This window comes from Pleurodeles waltl, chromosome 9 (genome assembly GCF_031143425.1).
Source record: "Pleurodeles waltl isolate 20211129_DDA chromosome 9, aPleWal1.hap1.20221129, whole genome shotgun sequence".
Classification (NCBI taxonomy): Eukaryota; Metazoa; Chordata; class Amphibia; order Caudata; family Salamandridae; genus Pleurodeles; species Pleurodeles waltl.
Genome location: NC_090448.1, coordinates 146,151,463 through 146,171,140, shown reverse-complemented (window position 1 = coordinate 146,171,140; position 19,678 = coordinate 146,151,463). Strand labels below are relative to the sequence as shown.

The following is a 19,678-nucleotide window of genomic DNA, read 5'->3' as shown; positions in this document are numbered from 1 at the left end:
CCGCAGAGTTGAAAAGGTGATAACTTGAACTAAAAGCTTGTAAATCGAACCCATAACTGCTTGAAACTGGAGGTTATAATTTGTGATGTCTTTTCCCCCTAATAGTACGGATTTCCCTCTAAGGATTTCTGTTTCTTGGATTCTGCAGTCAATTGCAAATCGGACAGCACCACTCCACATTTGCTCTATAAAATTGTGTTTCAGCACTCTTGGTATTTTCTGGTCCATCGTGTTTTGAGGTTGGCTGTGTCTCCACAGTTCGCAGGGAGAATCGAAATGTATTTATTTAGAGCATCTGCCTCAGCGATGCATGTTTATTTCAACTGAGATATTATTATATTATATTGAACGCATACATCAGACAGCATCTGTTAATGCATTAAGGTGAGCCTACACCTAATGCTTTAAGCTACAGAATAAAAAATCTTAAGGAAAATGATTTATAAAATTTACAATAAAAGAAAAGTGTGAATGTGATGGGGTACAGCTGCATCACTTGGTCAACAAAAGATGGCAGGAGAGCGGTGCTGCCTCTTAGGGAAGGAAAAGTTGCAAAAAACAGAGTCAAACTTTGAGGCAACACTGAAACAACAAAAGGTACACAGAAATTGAAGGTTTAAGAAGCTCCGATATATCAAGTGAGTGCTGCCTAACCCTGATTTTTCTTTCTTAACGATGTTTTCAGGGTTAGAAAACAGAAACAATCTGCTGAGGTTGCTGAAGAAGATTAAATGTACTTCAGCCTGGGGATTCTAAGTGTATCAGTGGAGCTATGACAGGAAATAATAAAAACCCAATAAAGAGATGCTTTAGGGTTAGATTAAATTGATAGCCATTATAATAAGGGAGACAGAAAAAACGGATTTTCAGCATATGGCAGATCAAGCTCCTCACAGCAGAAAAATGAGAAGTGCTAGGTGGAAGATCTTCTTTGAAGAGCAGGAGAATACCTCTTATGTCTGCAATATATTTAAATGTAACACCTAAAAAATCTCCTTTATAGCCAACCCGGGAAATCCATCTCACAAGGAAAACCATATAATAGCTAGAGAAGTTTGAATTGACTTTGATGGACAACCAGTGCATCACCTTATTCTTTAGTTGAGAGGTGGTTTTGGTAGTATTAGGGAGCAAAACAGGATAATTGGTCAGAATTATGGCATTAGGACAAGCTTCAGGAGGGAGATGCAGATTTGAGGGTAGAGAAATAGATACGTTGGACAGATCTGTGATGTGGCTGGAAAAAGTAATAAAGTTAGAGATAGTCTGTTGGATGCCATGCCTAGGAGATTCAATGGGCTGGATATTGGGGTAAGTGGAACAATTGTCAATAACAGGCTCAGAAGCACGGGCCAAGAAGCTCTAGTGTTAGGCACATGAGAGCCTAGCAAACCACTACTTACATGACAGGAATTAGATGCAACAACATTTATGGGACCTGACATGGACACTAAAGTAATCGTAGGAGAGCTCATCAGTTTGGGTAATCTGTGTTCAATACCAGACTACATTTCTTCAACTATCTCAAAATGGTAATCAAACATAAAAGGAATTTTCCCCAACATGCTGTCTAAGAGACTTTTAGCTAAAGGGGCTAACAGTGAATCATCCAAGGTTTTGCAATAGCACACAGATGCCACATATTAGGAGTTGAGTGGTAATAGAAATACCTCATATTTGTGAAGAAAGCACTAAATCCATAGTGAAATACTAGGCCATGGCTGAGTTTGAATTAACGCCAGAGTAATCAAAGTATGGCAGTAATTCCATGTTACTCTTTGACACAAGGGTGAGGTACAGGGTGCAATGAGCCATAGTCAATACTGAGGGTCATGGCAGGTAAAGGGACCATTCCATATATGTGGTGGCAGAGCCACTTACGGCCTCACTACGACTCTGGCGGTCCTGGGACCACCAGACTCGCAATGGCGGTTGGACCACAACGAAATCAGTGGTCCGACCACCATAATATGAACATGGCAGAGCTGCCATCATCCAACTGCCAGCACCGCCAGGTTGCCACCAGTCAACAGCCTAGAGGTGCTGGCAGTCCTAATCCACCAGGGCAGCGATGCAAGCAGCGCTGTCCTCCGGATTACGAGTCCCCTTTCCACCAGCCTTTGCATGGTAGTCGGACCACAATGCAAAGACTGGCGCAAAGGGGGCACCTGGCATGGGCAGTGCAGGAACCCCCATGGACAGCTCATTGCACTTTTCATTGCCTGAATTACAGGCAGTGAAAAGCAAGACGGGTGCTGTCGCACCCGACGCACCACAACATTGCCACCGGCTCATAATCAATGTTGTGGTGTGTTTCCTGATGGCAGGCAGGCGGAAACGTCTTTTCTGCCCACCAGCCCAGTGGAAAACTAGTAATAGGGCCCACAGAGAGACAGCCACATAGGCGGGCATCCCAACGGGGGACTTTGGAAGGCGGCCTATGCCTCCCGCCAAAGTCATAAGGAGCCCCTCAGTCTGACTGTTCAGGAGTATGTATGTCCAATGAAGTGTCAATTGGTTCATATTATGGAAAGAATCACTAACTTTAAAAGAAATTAGATAAGTGGAATTTAAAAACAAGTATGCAATCAAATTGAGCTAGTCCCTAAACCTACACTTATCCAACTGCCATTAGCAGTGTTCCAATCACGTGCTCTCTTCTGATTAATTTACTACTTTTATGGTATCAAAGTTTCCACCTCATCATATTTCCCAAAATCTGTCAGTAACTATTAACACTCCTAAACTAGGAATAATTTTATTGAACACTTTCTTTCAGAATTTTTTAGAACTTATGGTGGCAGTTATATGCACTGTATTGAGTTTAAAACTATTTGATATATACTATAAGGGCTATTAGAAAATAAGTTAAACAAAAATGATATGACCAAATTATGAAAATGTAGAAAAAAAACAAAAAACAATTGTCATTTAAAAGTGTTCAATTGCATGTAGTTTCTTGGTTCATGTGTAGGATTATTTACAAAAAAATGCTTTCATATAATAATACTATCTTCATATGGTTAATATGCAAAATTATTTACAACAAAGATAACCTGACACATGATTGTTCCACAAAACATCAGCAACAATTTAGTATCTTCCCAAAATGTTTTAAAAGGTTTAGGAATAAAAACTGCCAACTCCAAGACTATCTACAACACTGTCTCAGTTGCATCAATGTAGTTTTCGGTTGCATTTCACCTTTTCTCCTAATCCTCCTAACTTGGAACACAATAACATAATACCTTTTCTAATATCTACCATTCATAGATTTGGACAATCTTGAATTTTTTTTAGCCTGACCTGCATCAGGATCTTATGCGAATAAACCAGGCACAAACTGGTTCCCTCATTACGAATCTGGTGGTCCTAGGGCCATCAGACTCGTAGTGGTGGTTGGACCACCACCAATGCGGCAGTCTGGCCTCCACATTATGACTGTGGAGGTTCCACCGCCATGCAAAGGCTGGTGGAGACGGGATGCCAGGGCCCCTTGGCGTGGGCAGTGCAGGGGCCCCCATGGGCAGTGAAAAGTGCAACAGGGTTCTGTTGCACCCGTTGCACAGCAATATTGCTGCTGGCTCTGTCAAGAGCCAGTGGTAATTTTGTGGATAGTTTCCCACCAGGCCAGCAGGCGGAAACGCTGTTTCCCTCTTGCTGGCCCAGCGAGAAACTCATAATAGGGCCAGCAGGCAGAATACCCAACTGGCGGTCTTCTGGACGCAAGAGTTTTGCAGGCGGCTCCCGCTGCCTGCCAAACTCGTACTGAGGCCCTGAGTTTCTATGTGAGTAATCATATTATATGAGCACATGGAGCATGCACATCCAGAATATCACATGTACCTGCTACTTCTGCCTTATTATAAGGCCAAGAGTAGAAATGAACAGTAACCCCACTAGCCATAGATTAAAGTATGAATAATTAACAGACATGAGGGATTGAATAAAATGTGCATACGTGCATTTCTTTTAGTGTTGCTTGGTAATAAGCACTCTACTCAAACCTTGAGCTGAAACATTGTTGAAAATGTTTACAATGCCTAGATTTGGACAATCCTGGAAAAATCTAAGCAATGCCTGGATTTTACATACATGAACCACACACAAAATAATGCAAAGATGCATGTGAGTAATCGTCTCATTTGAGCACAATTACCTAGGCCTGGGTGGAATTTCGATTGCGTCATAATAGTCAGAAAATTGCAGTACTTCCCTGTTACTCTTTCATGTGGAATTACTGATAATAAGTGTACTACTGTGAGAGCACTATTCATGTTCTGCTGCATTTAGCGCTGTTTGTTGGAGCAAAATGCATCCTCACATTTATTTTGAATGAAAGGGTGTATTTTACACTAATAAATTAGTGTGAAATCCCAGGAGTAAAATGGGGGAAAATAATACCTCAAGAGTGCATTTTGACAATGTAAGTGGCTGTTGCTTGCTAATTACCTTTGGTTGTATCTATCTCTCTTTTTTAGTGCAAAATGCAGCCCTGCATCCATTTAGAATATGGGAGGCATTTTGCAGAAAGAAATAGCATCAAGTGCAGAAATATTCTTCTCAAACAATTCTGCCTAATCTTGTGGAATACTAAGTTAATTCCACATGACTATGCTACACAGATTTATACAGGTTACGCCCACCCTTACTTACAATTAACATGCAGGTCCAGAGTATCACATATAACTACTATTTCTGTGTTGTTATAAGACCAAGACCTTGATATTCTTGCACTTAATGAATCTTAATTCACCGTCTATACCCTGATATTGATATCTATGCCACATATGAAATAATGCACCTAAGCAGATCACATAGTCATAAGGCATGGGATGCCTCCCATCTATGGAAAATGTCTCATGGAAACTGACAAAACACATTCCTTTAATACCTATCATTTGAAATGAAAAACAACCATAAATAACTTTCTAAACTCAACCTCATCTAATCTCACTGGGAGAAAGAAAAGATCTGTATTTAGGAACCCATTGAATTTATTTGGGCTGAACTCCTCTCAGCCAATTAATTCAAAACATACAAAGAAACATAACAGGATCAGTAACAAGAGGAACTTTATATGTGGACGATAGTAAAAGTATACATATTAAATGCACAATAATACAGACACACATACACACATAAACATAGTGTGCAGACTCACACACACTCTTGCATTCAAATTTAGAGTCAAGTGAAATATATTAAACAATGATGTTAGAATTGTGATAGCTTTATTAGAAATGTATACAAAACTAACAACATGATTACAATATATTGAATGTACAAAACACTGTAAAAGCTTATCATGATTTTCAGGAACACAGGCTTTTTAACAAGATACGGATTAAAGGGCAGAAGACTTGACATTCTACTTATCTGTTGGCCTGAAGAAGGAGTGTTTCTCATCTTCCATATTCCTAGGACCATTATTAGTGTAACCCTGAGACCTTTAGCTAGCCACAGGTTGCCACATATTGAGATAGTGTACATAGCAGAACAGTCATTCAGGATAAACGTGCTCTTACGAGGAAATAATGGTGTGCCATGTATAAGACTTATTAAAAAGAAAATCAATTGACTGCAAAGATGAAATGATGGGCCAGATAAAGAATAAATACATGCAATCTGCGGCAGAAGAATGGCAATTCCCTAAATTGTCAGATTTCTTAAAGCTGAGGTTTGATACATCTTTATTAAAATTCAGAATAATCTTTGATAACTTTTCTGCTGCAATAGAGTCATTTGTAACCCAGTGCTGAACTTGACCCAAGAATGACATTTAGGTGATATCACACTATCCAAATCATTCTCTTAGTCACTTCACTTTTTCATTACCCTGGATGTCAAGAGTCATGCCAAAACATTTATAGATGATTAAAGGTTTGAGATTGGTTTTCTATGTAAAAGTTACATTTTATGCTAAGGTAGGTTGAACATTTGGATTCCCATCATTGGTAAACTAAGCAGCACAAAGGTGTACATACTTTAGTATCTTTGTTTGTGGGACAGTGTGTTTCTAAAATAATGGCCAAATGGAGTCAAGACTATTTCCATACATTTAGTCTGTTTTGTTAATCTGCACCTGCCATTTGATTTGATTTTCTTACGCATATAAAAGAGGATTAAGCCAAAAGAAAACCTCAGGTAGTTGATGTTTCTTTACTTTATTTGCTTAATTGTATCACCTTGCCAGGTCTCATGTAAACTTTCCAGAATCATTTTCAGAGCATGTAAGGTCTTGCTAATTGGGAAATAGTAAAGATGCTTTTCTTCAAAGCAGTTCTTAATTTCTCTGCCAACATTAATGCCAATTAAATTGTACTTACCTGACAAAACCTGCAAGCGGAGTTTATTAAGATTTATATTAAATTAATTTCACAGAGATTCCTTTTTATTTGTAATTTATCTTGATAATCATATTACATGCATCATTGTATAATGAAGTAGAATCACAATTAGGAAATTATATATCTTCTGGACATTAGTGGCACAATAAACATTAATCTATAGTTTCATTAATCATGTCTCAATATGACTGTCAATCGAACATCGTGTCCAATTCAAGGCATAAGCGCCTATCCAACTCGGGGCCTATGTATCTGAGACCTTAAGTGTCTTGGTATAAATTCGAATGCTCACTCTGCTCAGTCATCTGGAATTAGCACTGGTTCCTATAGTTAAGAAATCCCATCAAGGTGGTCGGGCATTCGTGTATCTGGGACCTAAGCTCTGGAACCCCTTGCCACTGACACTGAGAGCCTGCAAATCAGTCACAACCTTTCAAAAACTACTTAAAACCTGGATGTTCCCACCTCTTTAACATTAGATAACTGTTTGGTTAGTTGATAATGCTTGGGCGCTTCTGGTTCAGTGAGGAGACTGGCTTCCGGAAACCCTTTTTAGATAGCCATATGTTTTACAAATCACAAATATTAATATTAATAATGTTACACTTCATATTGGACATCAAAAACATACTCACATCATCATCACAGCTTATTGAACACCTGCCATCAAGAGATGCACACTGTAGATAAGAAATACATGGTTTATTATAATTAATCAGATCATAAACAGATCACTGAATAAATGTTGTACATGCATATCTCTTGCATCAGAAGGGAGACCAAGCGCCCCCTCATGAGTTTGGCAGGCAGAAAAGGCCTCCCGCCAAACTCCTGCGATCAGGTCATCACCACTGCTGTTACCTTCCTGCGGTCCCTATTGCGAGTTTCCCACTAGGTCAGCAGGCAGAAACAGAGTTTCCACATGCTGGCCCTGGGGGAAACAGCCCACAACATTGATGCCGGCTCATAATTGAGCCCGGGGCAATGTTGCGGTGCATAGGGTGCAACAGCACCCGTTGCCCTTTTAAAGCACAATTGGGCTGTCCATGGGAGTCTCTGCACTGCCCATGTCCAGTGCATGGGCAGTGCAGGGGCCCCCATGGATCTTGTCTCCACCAGCTTTTATTTGGTGGTGGGACCGTGGTGAAAAAGCTGGTGGAAAGGGGACAGGTAGCACTACCCTCAGGGATTAGGACCATCGGCACCACCAGCCCCTCCTGTAGAGGGAGAGTGGCAATGCTGGCTTTTCGACTGTGGCGCTTTCGCCATGGTCATAATGTGATGGTCTAACCACCACCTAAGCGGTGGAACCACCGCTTTGGCGGCAGTCAGACCGGAAACGTGAGTCCCGCAGTCCTAGAACCCCTAGACTCGTAATGAGCGCCCAAATGTGTTTTGTATGTTGTTCTCATTACATCAATACTGCTCTTGCTTTTCTTTCAATAAAATTGCCATGTTTCAATATAGGTTTTGACTTATTTTAATTTTGAAAAAGGTAGTAAGAAAGGCAAGGTCTTATTGGGATTGAAATAAGTATTAAACAAATTTGACGCACATAGTAAATTGTACTACTTTTCCACAGCGCAATATACTAGCATAATCAGAATTCAGACACACTCAAATCTTAATGTTTTGCTGATAAATTACACATTATACAGATGAAAATGTTGGTCTCTTTCCATTTTGAGTACAACAAGCTTAACTTTACTTCAGGGAACATGGGGCCACATGTATGAATGTTGGGAATAACGATTTCCAAATGGAAATTTTAACTGAATCGCTATTTGGTAACCATATTCTTAATTGAATAAACTTTACATTTAAAAAAAGCATTTCCTAGTTAGTTACAAATTGACTGACCTCATGAATATTAATGAGGTAGATTGCTGTTCGCGATCCATTAGAAATGATACGCATCACATGGATGTTGGCTTGCTGGAGTTTTCAGTATACCAGTCTTTCTTTCTATGAGAAATTCATGTCGTTAAACAGTTACATTTTATTTTTCAAGAGCAGGTAATGGTCCGTGGGACCACTACCTGCTCTTAAAAAATATATTTTTTAACATTATCAAAACTGAAGAGGTCCCGTGGGGACCTATTCCCACTTGCAAATTGTTGCCAATACCTTTCAATTTGGTCCAAAAACATTGACATATACAACTATGATTCGATATTTGGAAAGAACGTCCTAAACACAAACCTTCCAAATGATGAATCCCAAACTCAAATTACGAATCTGTAGAATAGCAGTTTGGAGTATGGACATTTAATTTTTGTTGCCTTTGGTAGATGTTTGTTATTGCACAAGTTCTATTTTACAGTGGAACTGAAGACAATGTTAGAAAGTGGACTAGAGTGCACAATCAAGAACAGGAATCATGATGTTGAAATAGTACATACAACTTAGTGATCAACTTTGAATGTACTATCAGAAATATGTATCTAAAGGCAATATTAGAAAATGGACTAGACCGTACATTCAAGAACAGGAATCATGATGATGGTACAGGTAACCTACTTTTAATGTATTATGAGAAATATGTACCTGTCTGCTTGCAGTCCAAAACTTCCTCTGGAAGAATTCAAGTTTCATTTGAATGCCCACGGCTACAAAGAAAAGAGAAGCACAAGTTATCAATAATGCAGTTTGTGACATTTTGGTGCCAGTGGCTGTGAGACTGATTGTTAACTCTTTGATAAATGCATTTTTAGCAGAGAAAGAAATGCGTTCAAATTCAAATACTAGATGAAAAGTGCAGATCTCGAGCATCGTTAAAGAAATAGTGCATAAAATATAATCAACAGTAATCGAAATTCATATTATGTTGGGTAGACTAATGCTTACTTCCGTGCTCACCCACCTTAATTTACACATGCTATGCCTTTTTCACATTTCTCAAACACTGTCAGATCTTGGACAGTTCTTGGACAAAGCAAGTCTAGACATCTCTTAGGATATCACTAGCAGTAGGTGTTAAAAGTCACCTACAGCATTACCAACAGTTGGTGCTATATTGCTCCCGCAAGTAGCAAATGTCACACTTGTCGAAAACTGTGAAATGGCTGTCGCTTTGAACCACACAAATATTTTAAGAAGGCATCAGTTAGATTAAAATGTCTTTGCCAATGCTTAGTCACGGGGAAGGTGGCAGAGAAACATTACTACAAATAAATGATGAGATCGGAAGACAGCAGAAGGACATTTTTCACAAAGCTTTCATTGCATGCTTTTTGTGAGCCAGTGTACGAAATGCATATGTTGTGAAATTTCTTGAAACGTGATCGTGCAACTGTAGGCAGTGCAAGGTGCATACTAGCTCATTAATATGTAATCAAACATTTGGGGCTAAGCGCTCATTGGCAACTTGTGGGCAATGTTATGATGGGTAAATTGCTCAAGGACAACTAGCATTTTACTCATAACTCACATGCCCAGAAATATGTCAATGAACTACTTGGTGAATTACATAGCTTCCACAAGCTACTAGCTGAATCACGTTGTGCCCATTAGTTGGTTGCATAGTGGCATTGCATGCATAAACAATGATTACATTTACGAGGCCCAAATACAACAGGATGATTTTTAGATGGGAAGGGTAGAGAGAAATTCAGGATTATAGGGTACTGCCTCTAACCTAATAAAAATACTTCCTGTAATCATGCTTCCTCATGACTCACGATATGAGTTACAGCAAATCATTTAGTAGTTGACCTATGTGGACATAAACCACTGGGTTTTTGTTTATTTTCCCTCACCCACTCAAGTAGTGGCATACTTCACCATCGAGTTGCATACTGGTCCCTACAAAATAGGATGGGCTCAAACATTTTCCAGGGAGCTTTTGGAGAAAGTTGCATGCAGGGGTCTTTTAAAATAAAAATACTGCAAAACACAAATGATTCCCTTTTAATAATGAATGTTTGTGGTATGGATATAAATGTATGTGAGGTGTCAATGGCCCTATACCCTTACCTCATCTACATGTTTCAGCTCTTGGGAAAACAAAAAAGGCCTAAAGGGTCCACGGCTTTCGTTAGGACTATGTGTATACCCTCGGTTACCTATTGTTATGAGGTCAGTCATCCTAGCTCAGATAGTCTGAACGTACAACATAAACCATAAAGCATACCAAGGTGCTACTCGCCGAGATGCTGAAATCGCCGTCTGGAGTGCCTGTTTGGACTGCACTTAAACAATGATCAACATCAATTTTCCCTGGCCTAATATGTAACATATTGTCCTTGGACATCAGCTTCAGTGTATATGGCAGATGGCATGCTCCAGATTAATTACAGTTCTGATTAGGTTGGTGATAAGTAAACAAAACATCTTTAACGAACTATAAACATATGTTGTGTAACAGCTGGAAGCAGGGGTTCTTTGGAACTCTCTCTATTACTACAACTGTTGTTTCTTATGTTAATGTTACTATAGTAGTAGCAGCAGTAGTAGTCGTAGTAGTAGTACTGCTAGTATAGGTTTTAACAGTTTTAGTGTTTTACAAAATGTAGTTGCAATTATATTTGTAGTTTCTCTTTTTAAAGTTTGGCTGGCAGAGAGCAGTTTAACCAATATTAATAACTTGTATTGTATTAGATCATTTTTTGTCTCCTTGCTTTCTCTGAGCTGTGCTTCGGGATATACGTTTTAACAGTGAAAGTGTAATGGGAACGACGCAAACGTACAAATAGGAACACAGAAAAAGTACATTTAAGAGATCATCAAAATTTGCCCAGGTAACCACGGCATGTCTTCTTATATTTAAAATATAGGATTAATATGTGTGCATGAGAAAAACATAAACATACAAGTAGGGGCGTCGTCAAGGCCCAGCTTTAGCAGCTACAACTGGGGTAGGTTTTTTATGGGCCTCTTTTATCTGAAACCTGGCAGATAAAAGCTCACAATTAACACTAAAAAGAAGAATGAGCTTATAGAAAAGGTAAAGAATCATCGGTAAGTGTGTGCATGAGACGGTGAAAGTATGGATGGATGAGTTGGTGGAAGGATGGGGGAAGAAACAATGGATGGATGAGTGGGTCAAAGGATGAAAGAGTGAAAGGATGGGGTGAAAGGACGGATGGGTGAATTAAAGGATGAGTGAGTAAAAGGATTGAAGGATTGGTGGGTGGAAGGCTGGGCAGGTAAAAGGATGGATGAGTAGCTTAAAGAATGTGAAAATGAGTGGGTAAACGGATGGGTAAATGAGGAGGTGAGAGGATGAGTGAGTGATAAGATGGGTAGATGAGTAGGTGAGACACTGGGTAGATTAGTGGATGAAAGGATGGTAGAGTGAAAGGAAATATGAGAGGATGGTGGAAGGATGGATGGCAAAGTGAATTAACATTTGAAAGGATGGATAAGTAAAAAGAAATCTGAGGATGCACTAATGTATTAATGATTTGATGGATGGAAGTATGGCAATATGAGATGATGAGTGGATGGATGAGTGGGTGAGACGTTGTCAGCATACATGGAAATTGGAGAGGATGGATGGATTGGTGGGTGAAAGGATGGCCGAGTAAATGGAAATCTAAGGATGGTTCAATGGATGGAAGGAATAGTAAATGGAAATCTGAGAGGATGAATGGATTAAATAAATGGATGATCAAAAGGATCAATTGATGATGAAAGGCTTTATTGATGGATCTTTAAGTCAAATGATGTATGTGTGGGTAAATGAATGCATGGATGAATGCATGCACAGATGATAGTTATGTAAACGGAAGGATGGATGATTGGGCTGATAGATGGAATGGTGAAAGACTGCAGGGTGGATGAAAGAATGAATGGATGACAGAATGTAACATGAAATGGTGGATATCAATGAGTTGATGGAACCGTGAAAGCAGAATAGATAGATACTTGGAAGAGGAAAACGGAGCTCTTCTAGGGAAGCTGAGGTTCCTTTGTTTCTCATGCTTGGTGCCCTCAGAGCTTCGGTTCCAAGTGGGGGTATTTTAATATTCTGGAGTTTTCCTTGCATGGAAGCACCTACCTGTCCCTGACAATAAGAAGAGTGTCCCTGTTTCTCAAGGAAGCAGAAGCAAAGTAGAAATAATTGTGTTTGCTCCCAAACTTGTAGGTAGCACCAGCTTCACATTCAACATCAAAATATCCCGTATCATTTTAAATTCTGAAAGAAGTGGAAAACATTTGTCTGTTCTTCCCTTACAGTCAGCAACTTTTAAAACTGATTGGCACATATGCTTGATAAATAAAATAAAGCTTAGCTTAATACATTTCAACAAAGGTACCACATTAATCATTTGAAAGGACAGTATTTTGTTTATGTCAAGGTGGGCTTCCTCACTCACCAGTACAACGTCATCCACATAACAAACCCACACTCACCAAGTCAGTACCAACATTCCAGGGTTTGACTGCCTACCTCCCTTGCTAGTGATCTAAACCAGGGGTGTCCAACATTTTCTGTAAAAAGAGATACTTACATTCAAGGAAAAGCATACTTAGCTACTGATATTATTAATGGTGTAACAGTGGCCACATCAGACAATTTTACATAAGTAGCCACCATATGCAAGTTATGAGCAGTGATCACCTAGGTGCATCAGGATTTATGTCTGCAGTAATATAAAAAAGATTTGTCATAGTCAAATGACTCCATGTGGATAATACATAAAAGCCCTAACTAAAATGCTGGTGCCTCCAATGTAATATTAGTGATAGATGTTCCCAATGCCACATCATTTATCACTCAAATATCAACTTTAAATATGTTTTGGAAATTCACACAATTTTCTCCAAACATTAGTTATAAGTTCAGAAAATACAGACATTTTGTCTTGAATACATTATTTTCAATATGTGTATACATAAATGGACTGAACATGGGAGAGCTACTCATAGTTTGAGAGCTACCAGTAGCTCACAAGCTTCTTGTTTGATATGCCTTATCTAGATAGTGAGATTTAGTGGTAAACAGCACAGCCCATTTAGATTGGAAGTGGTGCTAAACTAATTATTTTAAACAAAATTCTGAGGGGGGGGTTCATGAAACAAATCAGTACCTCACAGTCTGCTAAATTACCAATAACAAGCTTTTGTGCAGGCTCACATGTATGTTTCCAAAGAAAAGTATGTGCTTAGTAGAACTAAGCACGTACAAAATATTGATTAAAAGATACATTATGAACAAGCAGATAAAATTAATCATAAAGCTAGCACCAGAAACAAAAATTGTCAATTCCTAAACAGTGCAACAGAAAATATTAAAAATGCATCATTTCTTTGTCAGAAGTTATGCCAAAATAAGATGTGCTTCTTTTGTTATTTTACCTCTTTTCTGTCCCTCCTCTTCCTGTCTTCTCATGGAAACTGCTAACACTTATTTTGATATTTCTGCACCTATATTTTAAGCTGATTTCTGCTTTTGAGGTATTCTTTCTCCACTGTTCAGCTCTATCTCAGTATTCACCTGTATATATTCAGCCTGTCAGTTCTCTGTCTCCTGAGCAGTTCTTACAATGTCTTCTCTTTTCCTGGGTAGCCCTCTATCTCTACTGATAGTACGTGTAGCACCTTCAGTAGCATGTTCTAATCCCCTCATTCAAATCAGCCATATCACATTTCAACTAGTTTTGCTTTTATTGCTATTTTCCTCGTTCACTGATTTGTCAGCTTTGTTTTTTAATAGACATATGTATCTCAGTCCAATTTCTATAACATGGACAGAAGCTTCAACACCACTTTACTATCACTTCTTCTGTTTCTCCAGGCTTTTCTGACCAGTAGCTCCTTCACTCAGATACCAAGTGATAGTATTTTTACATTGTGCTATAAAACGTCCCATTTGCAAAATATCCAATATCATGGAACTTGGGAGCTAGCATTGCTACCAGAGTAACATTCTTCTGTTTCATTCTACCTTGGAATTGTATTTAAACATTCAAATACAACAGCAGTGAGAGTGTTCTAGTTACTGTAAGAAACCGGGTCACTGGTTGAGGGGTGTGACACCCACTTCAAGCAGAAACCGCAACCCTTGACAGGGTGAAGTCACAAGCAAACCCTAAACTAACCTGTGGCCAGCCCTCGGGTAGCTTAGCACAGAGCAAGCTGGGTAACTCAGAATCAATGTGTAAAGTATTTATGCAGCACTTTAAACACTATCACAGTGAAACCGCACCACAAGTATCTGACATCACCTGCTCTGAGGACACTAGATGACATCTAAAAGTAGTTATACTGCCCTCTGTGGACAATATGTTGCCCTCCACAGAGGCCCTGCATACTAACCGGGACCATCTCCTCCCCAAGTTCCACACTGGCCAAACCCTGGGACTGCCCACTACTGGTATGTTATGCCCTCTTGGAGCATGTAGCATCTCCCATGATATGCCCATACTGGTGTCCCTCATAGCAGTTTAAGGACAGACCTACAGGTATGTTTGTCCATAATAATTTACTTTTAGTGTCCAAATTGGACTGGAACCATTTCCCCAATTAACTATTTTGGGGACATAGTGAGAACTCCTTTTCATTTTAATCTCCTCCTCTTTCCGCTGGTGGGAACCCTGATCACCCTTTTGGAAGTCCCACTCGATGCCTTCTTGGACACCCTCCTCAGAAAGCTTCCTAGGAACAGTCAGCTTGCTGTCCACCAGGCTCTGGCACAGCTTTGTAAATACTGGGCATCTGGACCCGCAGAATAAAGTTGTACTGCTCATCATAATCTTTAACTTTGTTGGCCTTCACCCAACCATTCAGTGCCTTACTAGAGTAATCTAACAACTCTACCAAAGTCTGGTTTGAAAGGTTGTGGCTGTCCCTCAACCTTTGGCAGTATTTCTCAGGGGTCAGCCCAGACTTGCTGACAAGCATGGCTTTCACGGGGCATACTTGATCCGGCAATCTACCGTCAGTTTGAGTAATGTGTCCCTCCCCAATGTAAGTATATGCTTCCTCAAGCCACCCCCCTCAGTGCTCCTCTGGGATCTTGTGTGCCCTCAGGACTACCTCAAATCCAGCAAACTACTTCTACTTATCAATATGATCACTCCCCAGATAGTTTAGCATCAGGTCCTGGGTATGTAGACGCTCTTGTCACCTTCAGACACTACAGGTAAGCTGACACCATTGCTGCTGGCATCTGAGCTTTGTCTTGCTTTAAACTACTATTTTAAGCTTGGCCATTTAGAGCCTCAACTTCCTTTCAGCTTTCCTGTTCTCCAGCTCCCCTGGGGACAAGTTGCTAGACAACACGTTTCTACCTGCCCTCACACTGGGCACTCTCTCAGTGGGTAATGGAACTCCTTCCTCTGGATGCTCCTGTTCAACACACAGCCAGGCCATCTTCCATTCCCAAATCCAGTGCCTCTCATCAGGATCCTCCACATTAGGATCCTCATTTTCAGATTTCTCAGGCTGGGATTGCTTCCTAGTGACTTCCTAATAGAAGCAGAGGTCTATCTGAAGGTTCATACTTTTGGCCTTCTTTCCTGCACATAGCCTCCTTTCCTTGAAGAGTTTCTGAAGTTCAGCCTTGCTGCAGTTATCCACATTGAGCCTTTCTACAGCTATTGTATACTGCAAAGACGTATGAAACTTAAATTAAAAAAAAAGAAAATGTGATCTTGAAATATTCATATGAGATAGTACAGAAATACAAAATGACTGTATGGCACTGCACAAAATCAGGTCTAAATCCTTGTTGCTGAACACCAGTGTAAAACATTGTGCTACTATTTGAGGGGAGTGAAACCCTTCTCAAGCCGGAGCCACAATAGTTATCAGGATGAAGTCACAAGCAAACCCTAAATTAACCTATGCTCAAACCTCGGGTAGCTTGGCACAGAGTAATACAGTGAAGACACACCACATAAGGATTCCGTAACTAATTAGAATGATAGGGTAGGTTTTAAGTAAAACAAGACCAGATCAACAAAAATCGAATCATTAGAACTGGAGGTATGCAAATGTAAACCTTTCAGTGAAAATAGCTCCACCAAGCACAACGAGTCAACTGTGGCTATCTCGTTGTACCGGACCAGGACAAAGACATAAGCGCAGGCTAACCATGATGGAACACAGGCTGGCAACATGGACCCAGTTAGGCCCACTGAGAAACAGTATCCCAAATCGTGGTTGCAGAGCTTTGTGAGGTCCGCGCAAAGGATGTGTTGTGCAGCCGAGGTGATGCCTCACTTCCGAGGAGTTGTGAATGTGCGATGGGAAGTACTACATCATTGTTGAGGTTCCCATTGAGGAGGAATTGTGATGTGAAGCTCGGCATTGATGGAGACTTGCACAGTTGAGGTGATGCATTGCTTCCAAAGACCTGTGAGGCTGCGATGTGAGAACCTGCGTCATCATCGAGCTGCCTTCGATGAAAGATCTGGTGTGTGAGGGCCGGCATTAGAAAAGCTTCGCTGGCACAGCATTTTCAGGCCCACTTCTAAGGGTCCAGGCCTAGGGTGGTACCAGGTGTCAGGGTGGGACTCACAGATAGCAGTGTCCAGGAGCCTAGGTTAAGGTGGTTGGAGCCTACTGTCCTTGAGGCGGTAGTCAGGAGGCCAACCAACTAGTCCTTGGAGTCACTCTGGGGTCAGGTGTTCAACAGAACAGCAGGCAATGCTTGTAATATTTCTACTCCTTCTCACCCAGGCAAGAGGGCAACAGGCAGCAGGTCAGCAGAGCAGGGCTGTAGTCCTTCAGAGCAGCAGTCCAGAAAATTGGCAGTCCTTTCAGCAGCACATCAGTACTTTTTCCTGGCAGAGGACCAACAAGTCCAGAAGTGTCCCAAAGAGTTGGTGCTTGAGGTCCAATTTTTATACCTGGTTTCCTTTGAGGTGGGGAGACGTTTCTAAAGGTTTCCCTTTGAAGTCAACAGGTTTCCAGCCTTACCTGTCTTGGCTCAAGATTAATTACAGGGGTTATGAAGTCCTTCGTTTGGAAGAAGAACACAGCTTATTCAAGTGTAAGTAGGGCTTTGCTAGGCTCTGCACACCCATCTTGCCAGTAATGGCTCATCCAGGCACACCTAAGCTCTGTATTGTGTGTAGTAGTCTCAGAGGAATACACAAAACCCACCTATAAGCCACAGTCAGTCATGTTTCCCACTTACAGACTTCAGGCATTAAATGGCTAAGGCAGCAAAATCCCAATTCATAAAAGTGGCATTTTCAAAATTTTAATTTAAAATCTGACTTTATCATAAGAGAGTTATTTTCATTACAATTCTAAACACACCAAATATGAACTGGTTGCCTGTTCCCATTTGGCATGTACAGTTTATTAAATGTACTAAGATATTTTCAAAATTATCTGATGGGAAAGTTGACCTTGCATTAGTGAAAACCCAATATAAGTGTTTTTCTTTAATTTACAGGCCCTGGGCACCTGTAACACCACGTTACTAGGGACTTATACATAACTAAAATATGCTAAATGGGGATAAGCCACTGTTACTACATTTTAATCAATGAGCACATGCACTTTAGCACTGGTTAGCAATGGTAAGGTGCACAGAGTCCTAAAGTCAGCTGCTAACGTTCATTCACTTAGGATACATAAATAATTATAATACTGTACAGCTTTTAATACTGACCTAGTGTTATTACTGAGATGCTATAACTACTGAGCCACTGATAACATTGAGCCACTCCCAAGGCGAATTCATTAAGTTTACTGAGTCACGCTTATTAATGTATTAATGAATCAGTGATGAGACTCAGCCACGGGAAACATCCTTTTTTACGACTTTTTTACGAAAGTCGTGGTTAACAAAAGCGCAACAATGCTTTTTTTAACCACAACTCCGATTTTATGTGCCTTAACTACGTATGTTCGGAACAACGAACATGCGTGGTTAAGATACAAAGAAGGGAGTTGGCAAAGGTAAGTGGTGGGTTTAGGTTTAGGGGAGGGGGTGGGGGGTTTTAGGTTTTGGGGTGGGGTTGGGGGGGTGGGGCGTATTTGGTTTTGGGGAGGGGGTGGGGGGTCAGGGGGTTTTAGGTTTTGGGGTGGGGTTGGGGGGTGGGGCGTTTTTGGTTTTGGGGAGGGGGTGGGGGGTCAGGGGGTTTTAGGTTTTGGGGTGGGGTTGGGGGGATGGGGCGTTTTTGGTTTTGGGGAGGGGGTGGGGGTTAGGGGGTTTTAGGTTTTGGGGTGGGGTTGGGGGGGTGGGGCATTTTTGGTTTTGGGGAGTGGGTGGGGGGTCAGGGGGTTTTAGGTTTTGGGGTGGGGTTGGGGGGGTGGGGCGTTTTTGGTTTTGGGGAAGGGGTGTGGGGTCAGGGGGTTTTAGGTTTTGGGGTGGGGTTGGTGGGGTGGGGTGAGGGATGTAGGGTGAATGGTGCCTATTACTAATGCTTTTATCAGGAATGCCTTTACAACGAAATATCGTTGTTAAGGCATTCGTGGTAAAATCATTAGTACTAGCAACGAGGTCGGTGTTCCGACCTCGTTGTTAAGGCAGTAGTTGTTTTTGAAGTCGTTGTTTCGTCGTACAATCCTCAGCCACTAATGCTAAGGAACCATTTCTAAAACTGAATTACTACCAAACAAGCCCAGGTATTACTTTGTCACTAACCGTCTGAGAGTGTTTAGCCACTGGCTGTGTGTCAATAGTCACTCGGTGTCACGTAAAGGATAATAGTGGCTAGTGATACAGATACATTAAGGACACAGGTCCTCTAATAGTACTGAAAAACTCAAACGTTTATTGATTCAACATTCAAGAGCTAAAGGAAAACACTTCAGATTATTGAGGCAGTAATTTAAAAAATAAATATGAACAAATAAGGAAATATGCAGCATATCACTGCATTTATTGTCATATTTTTTCCAGCACTTTGATTGAAAGGAATATATCACATTTTTCATGATTTTATAAAGACACAGTTAGTTAAGACCCTACTGCCGAGATCTCTAAAGCTGGGGAACCTGGTATCCTGTCACTTCTGAACCCAACAGAAAGGCTTATTTGTTTGGTGTCTTGCTTCCACCTCATTTCTCCCCCTACAAGTACATGCAAATGACATCCAGATACCCCCGGGCTTGTCAAAAGGCACATATACCCAGCATACTTGATGTTCCATTCAAAAAGAACAATATCGTTTGTAGCCTTTTGCTCTCTTTTCTCCCTTCCAATGGACAGACATATAGTAGGGAAAATAACCCATTATCTTTATAAACATCCAAATCACGTGGTGTCTTAAGCCCAGTGGTTCTCAGTGATTAATTCATCTGGTGTCTTCCCCATCTCAAAAACACTTAACTATATTTCTTGTGAAGAGCACTACCATATTCCAAACTAATATGTGTCTAATATCCCTAAACTTGAGGGATTGACAAGAAAACTGATTTAG

General features: G+C 40.6%; 1 protein-coding gene across 2 annotated transcripts in view; it reads right to left on the bottom strand.

Moving 5' to 3' along the window:
* The window catches only part of CACNA2D3 (calcium voltage-gated channel auxiliary subunit alpha2delta 3), a 2,455,990-nt gene that overhangs the window by 247,553 nt on the left and 2,188,759 nt on the right, over nucleotides 1-19,678 (bottom strand). For both annotated transcript variants that reach the window (XM_069206447.1, XM_069206449.1), the window contains exons 28-29: nucleotides 8,898-8,959; nucleotides 6,986-7,030 (exon numbers count right to left, since the gene is read on the bottom strand). In XM_069206447.1, the coding sequence (XP_069062548.1) occupies nucleotides 6,986-7,030; nucleotides 8,898-8,959 (107 nt within the window). The remainder of the gene's footprint in view (nucleotides 1-6,985; nucleotides 7,031-8,897; nucleotides 8,960-19,678) is intronic.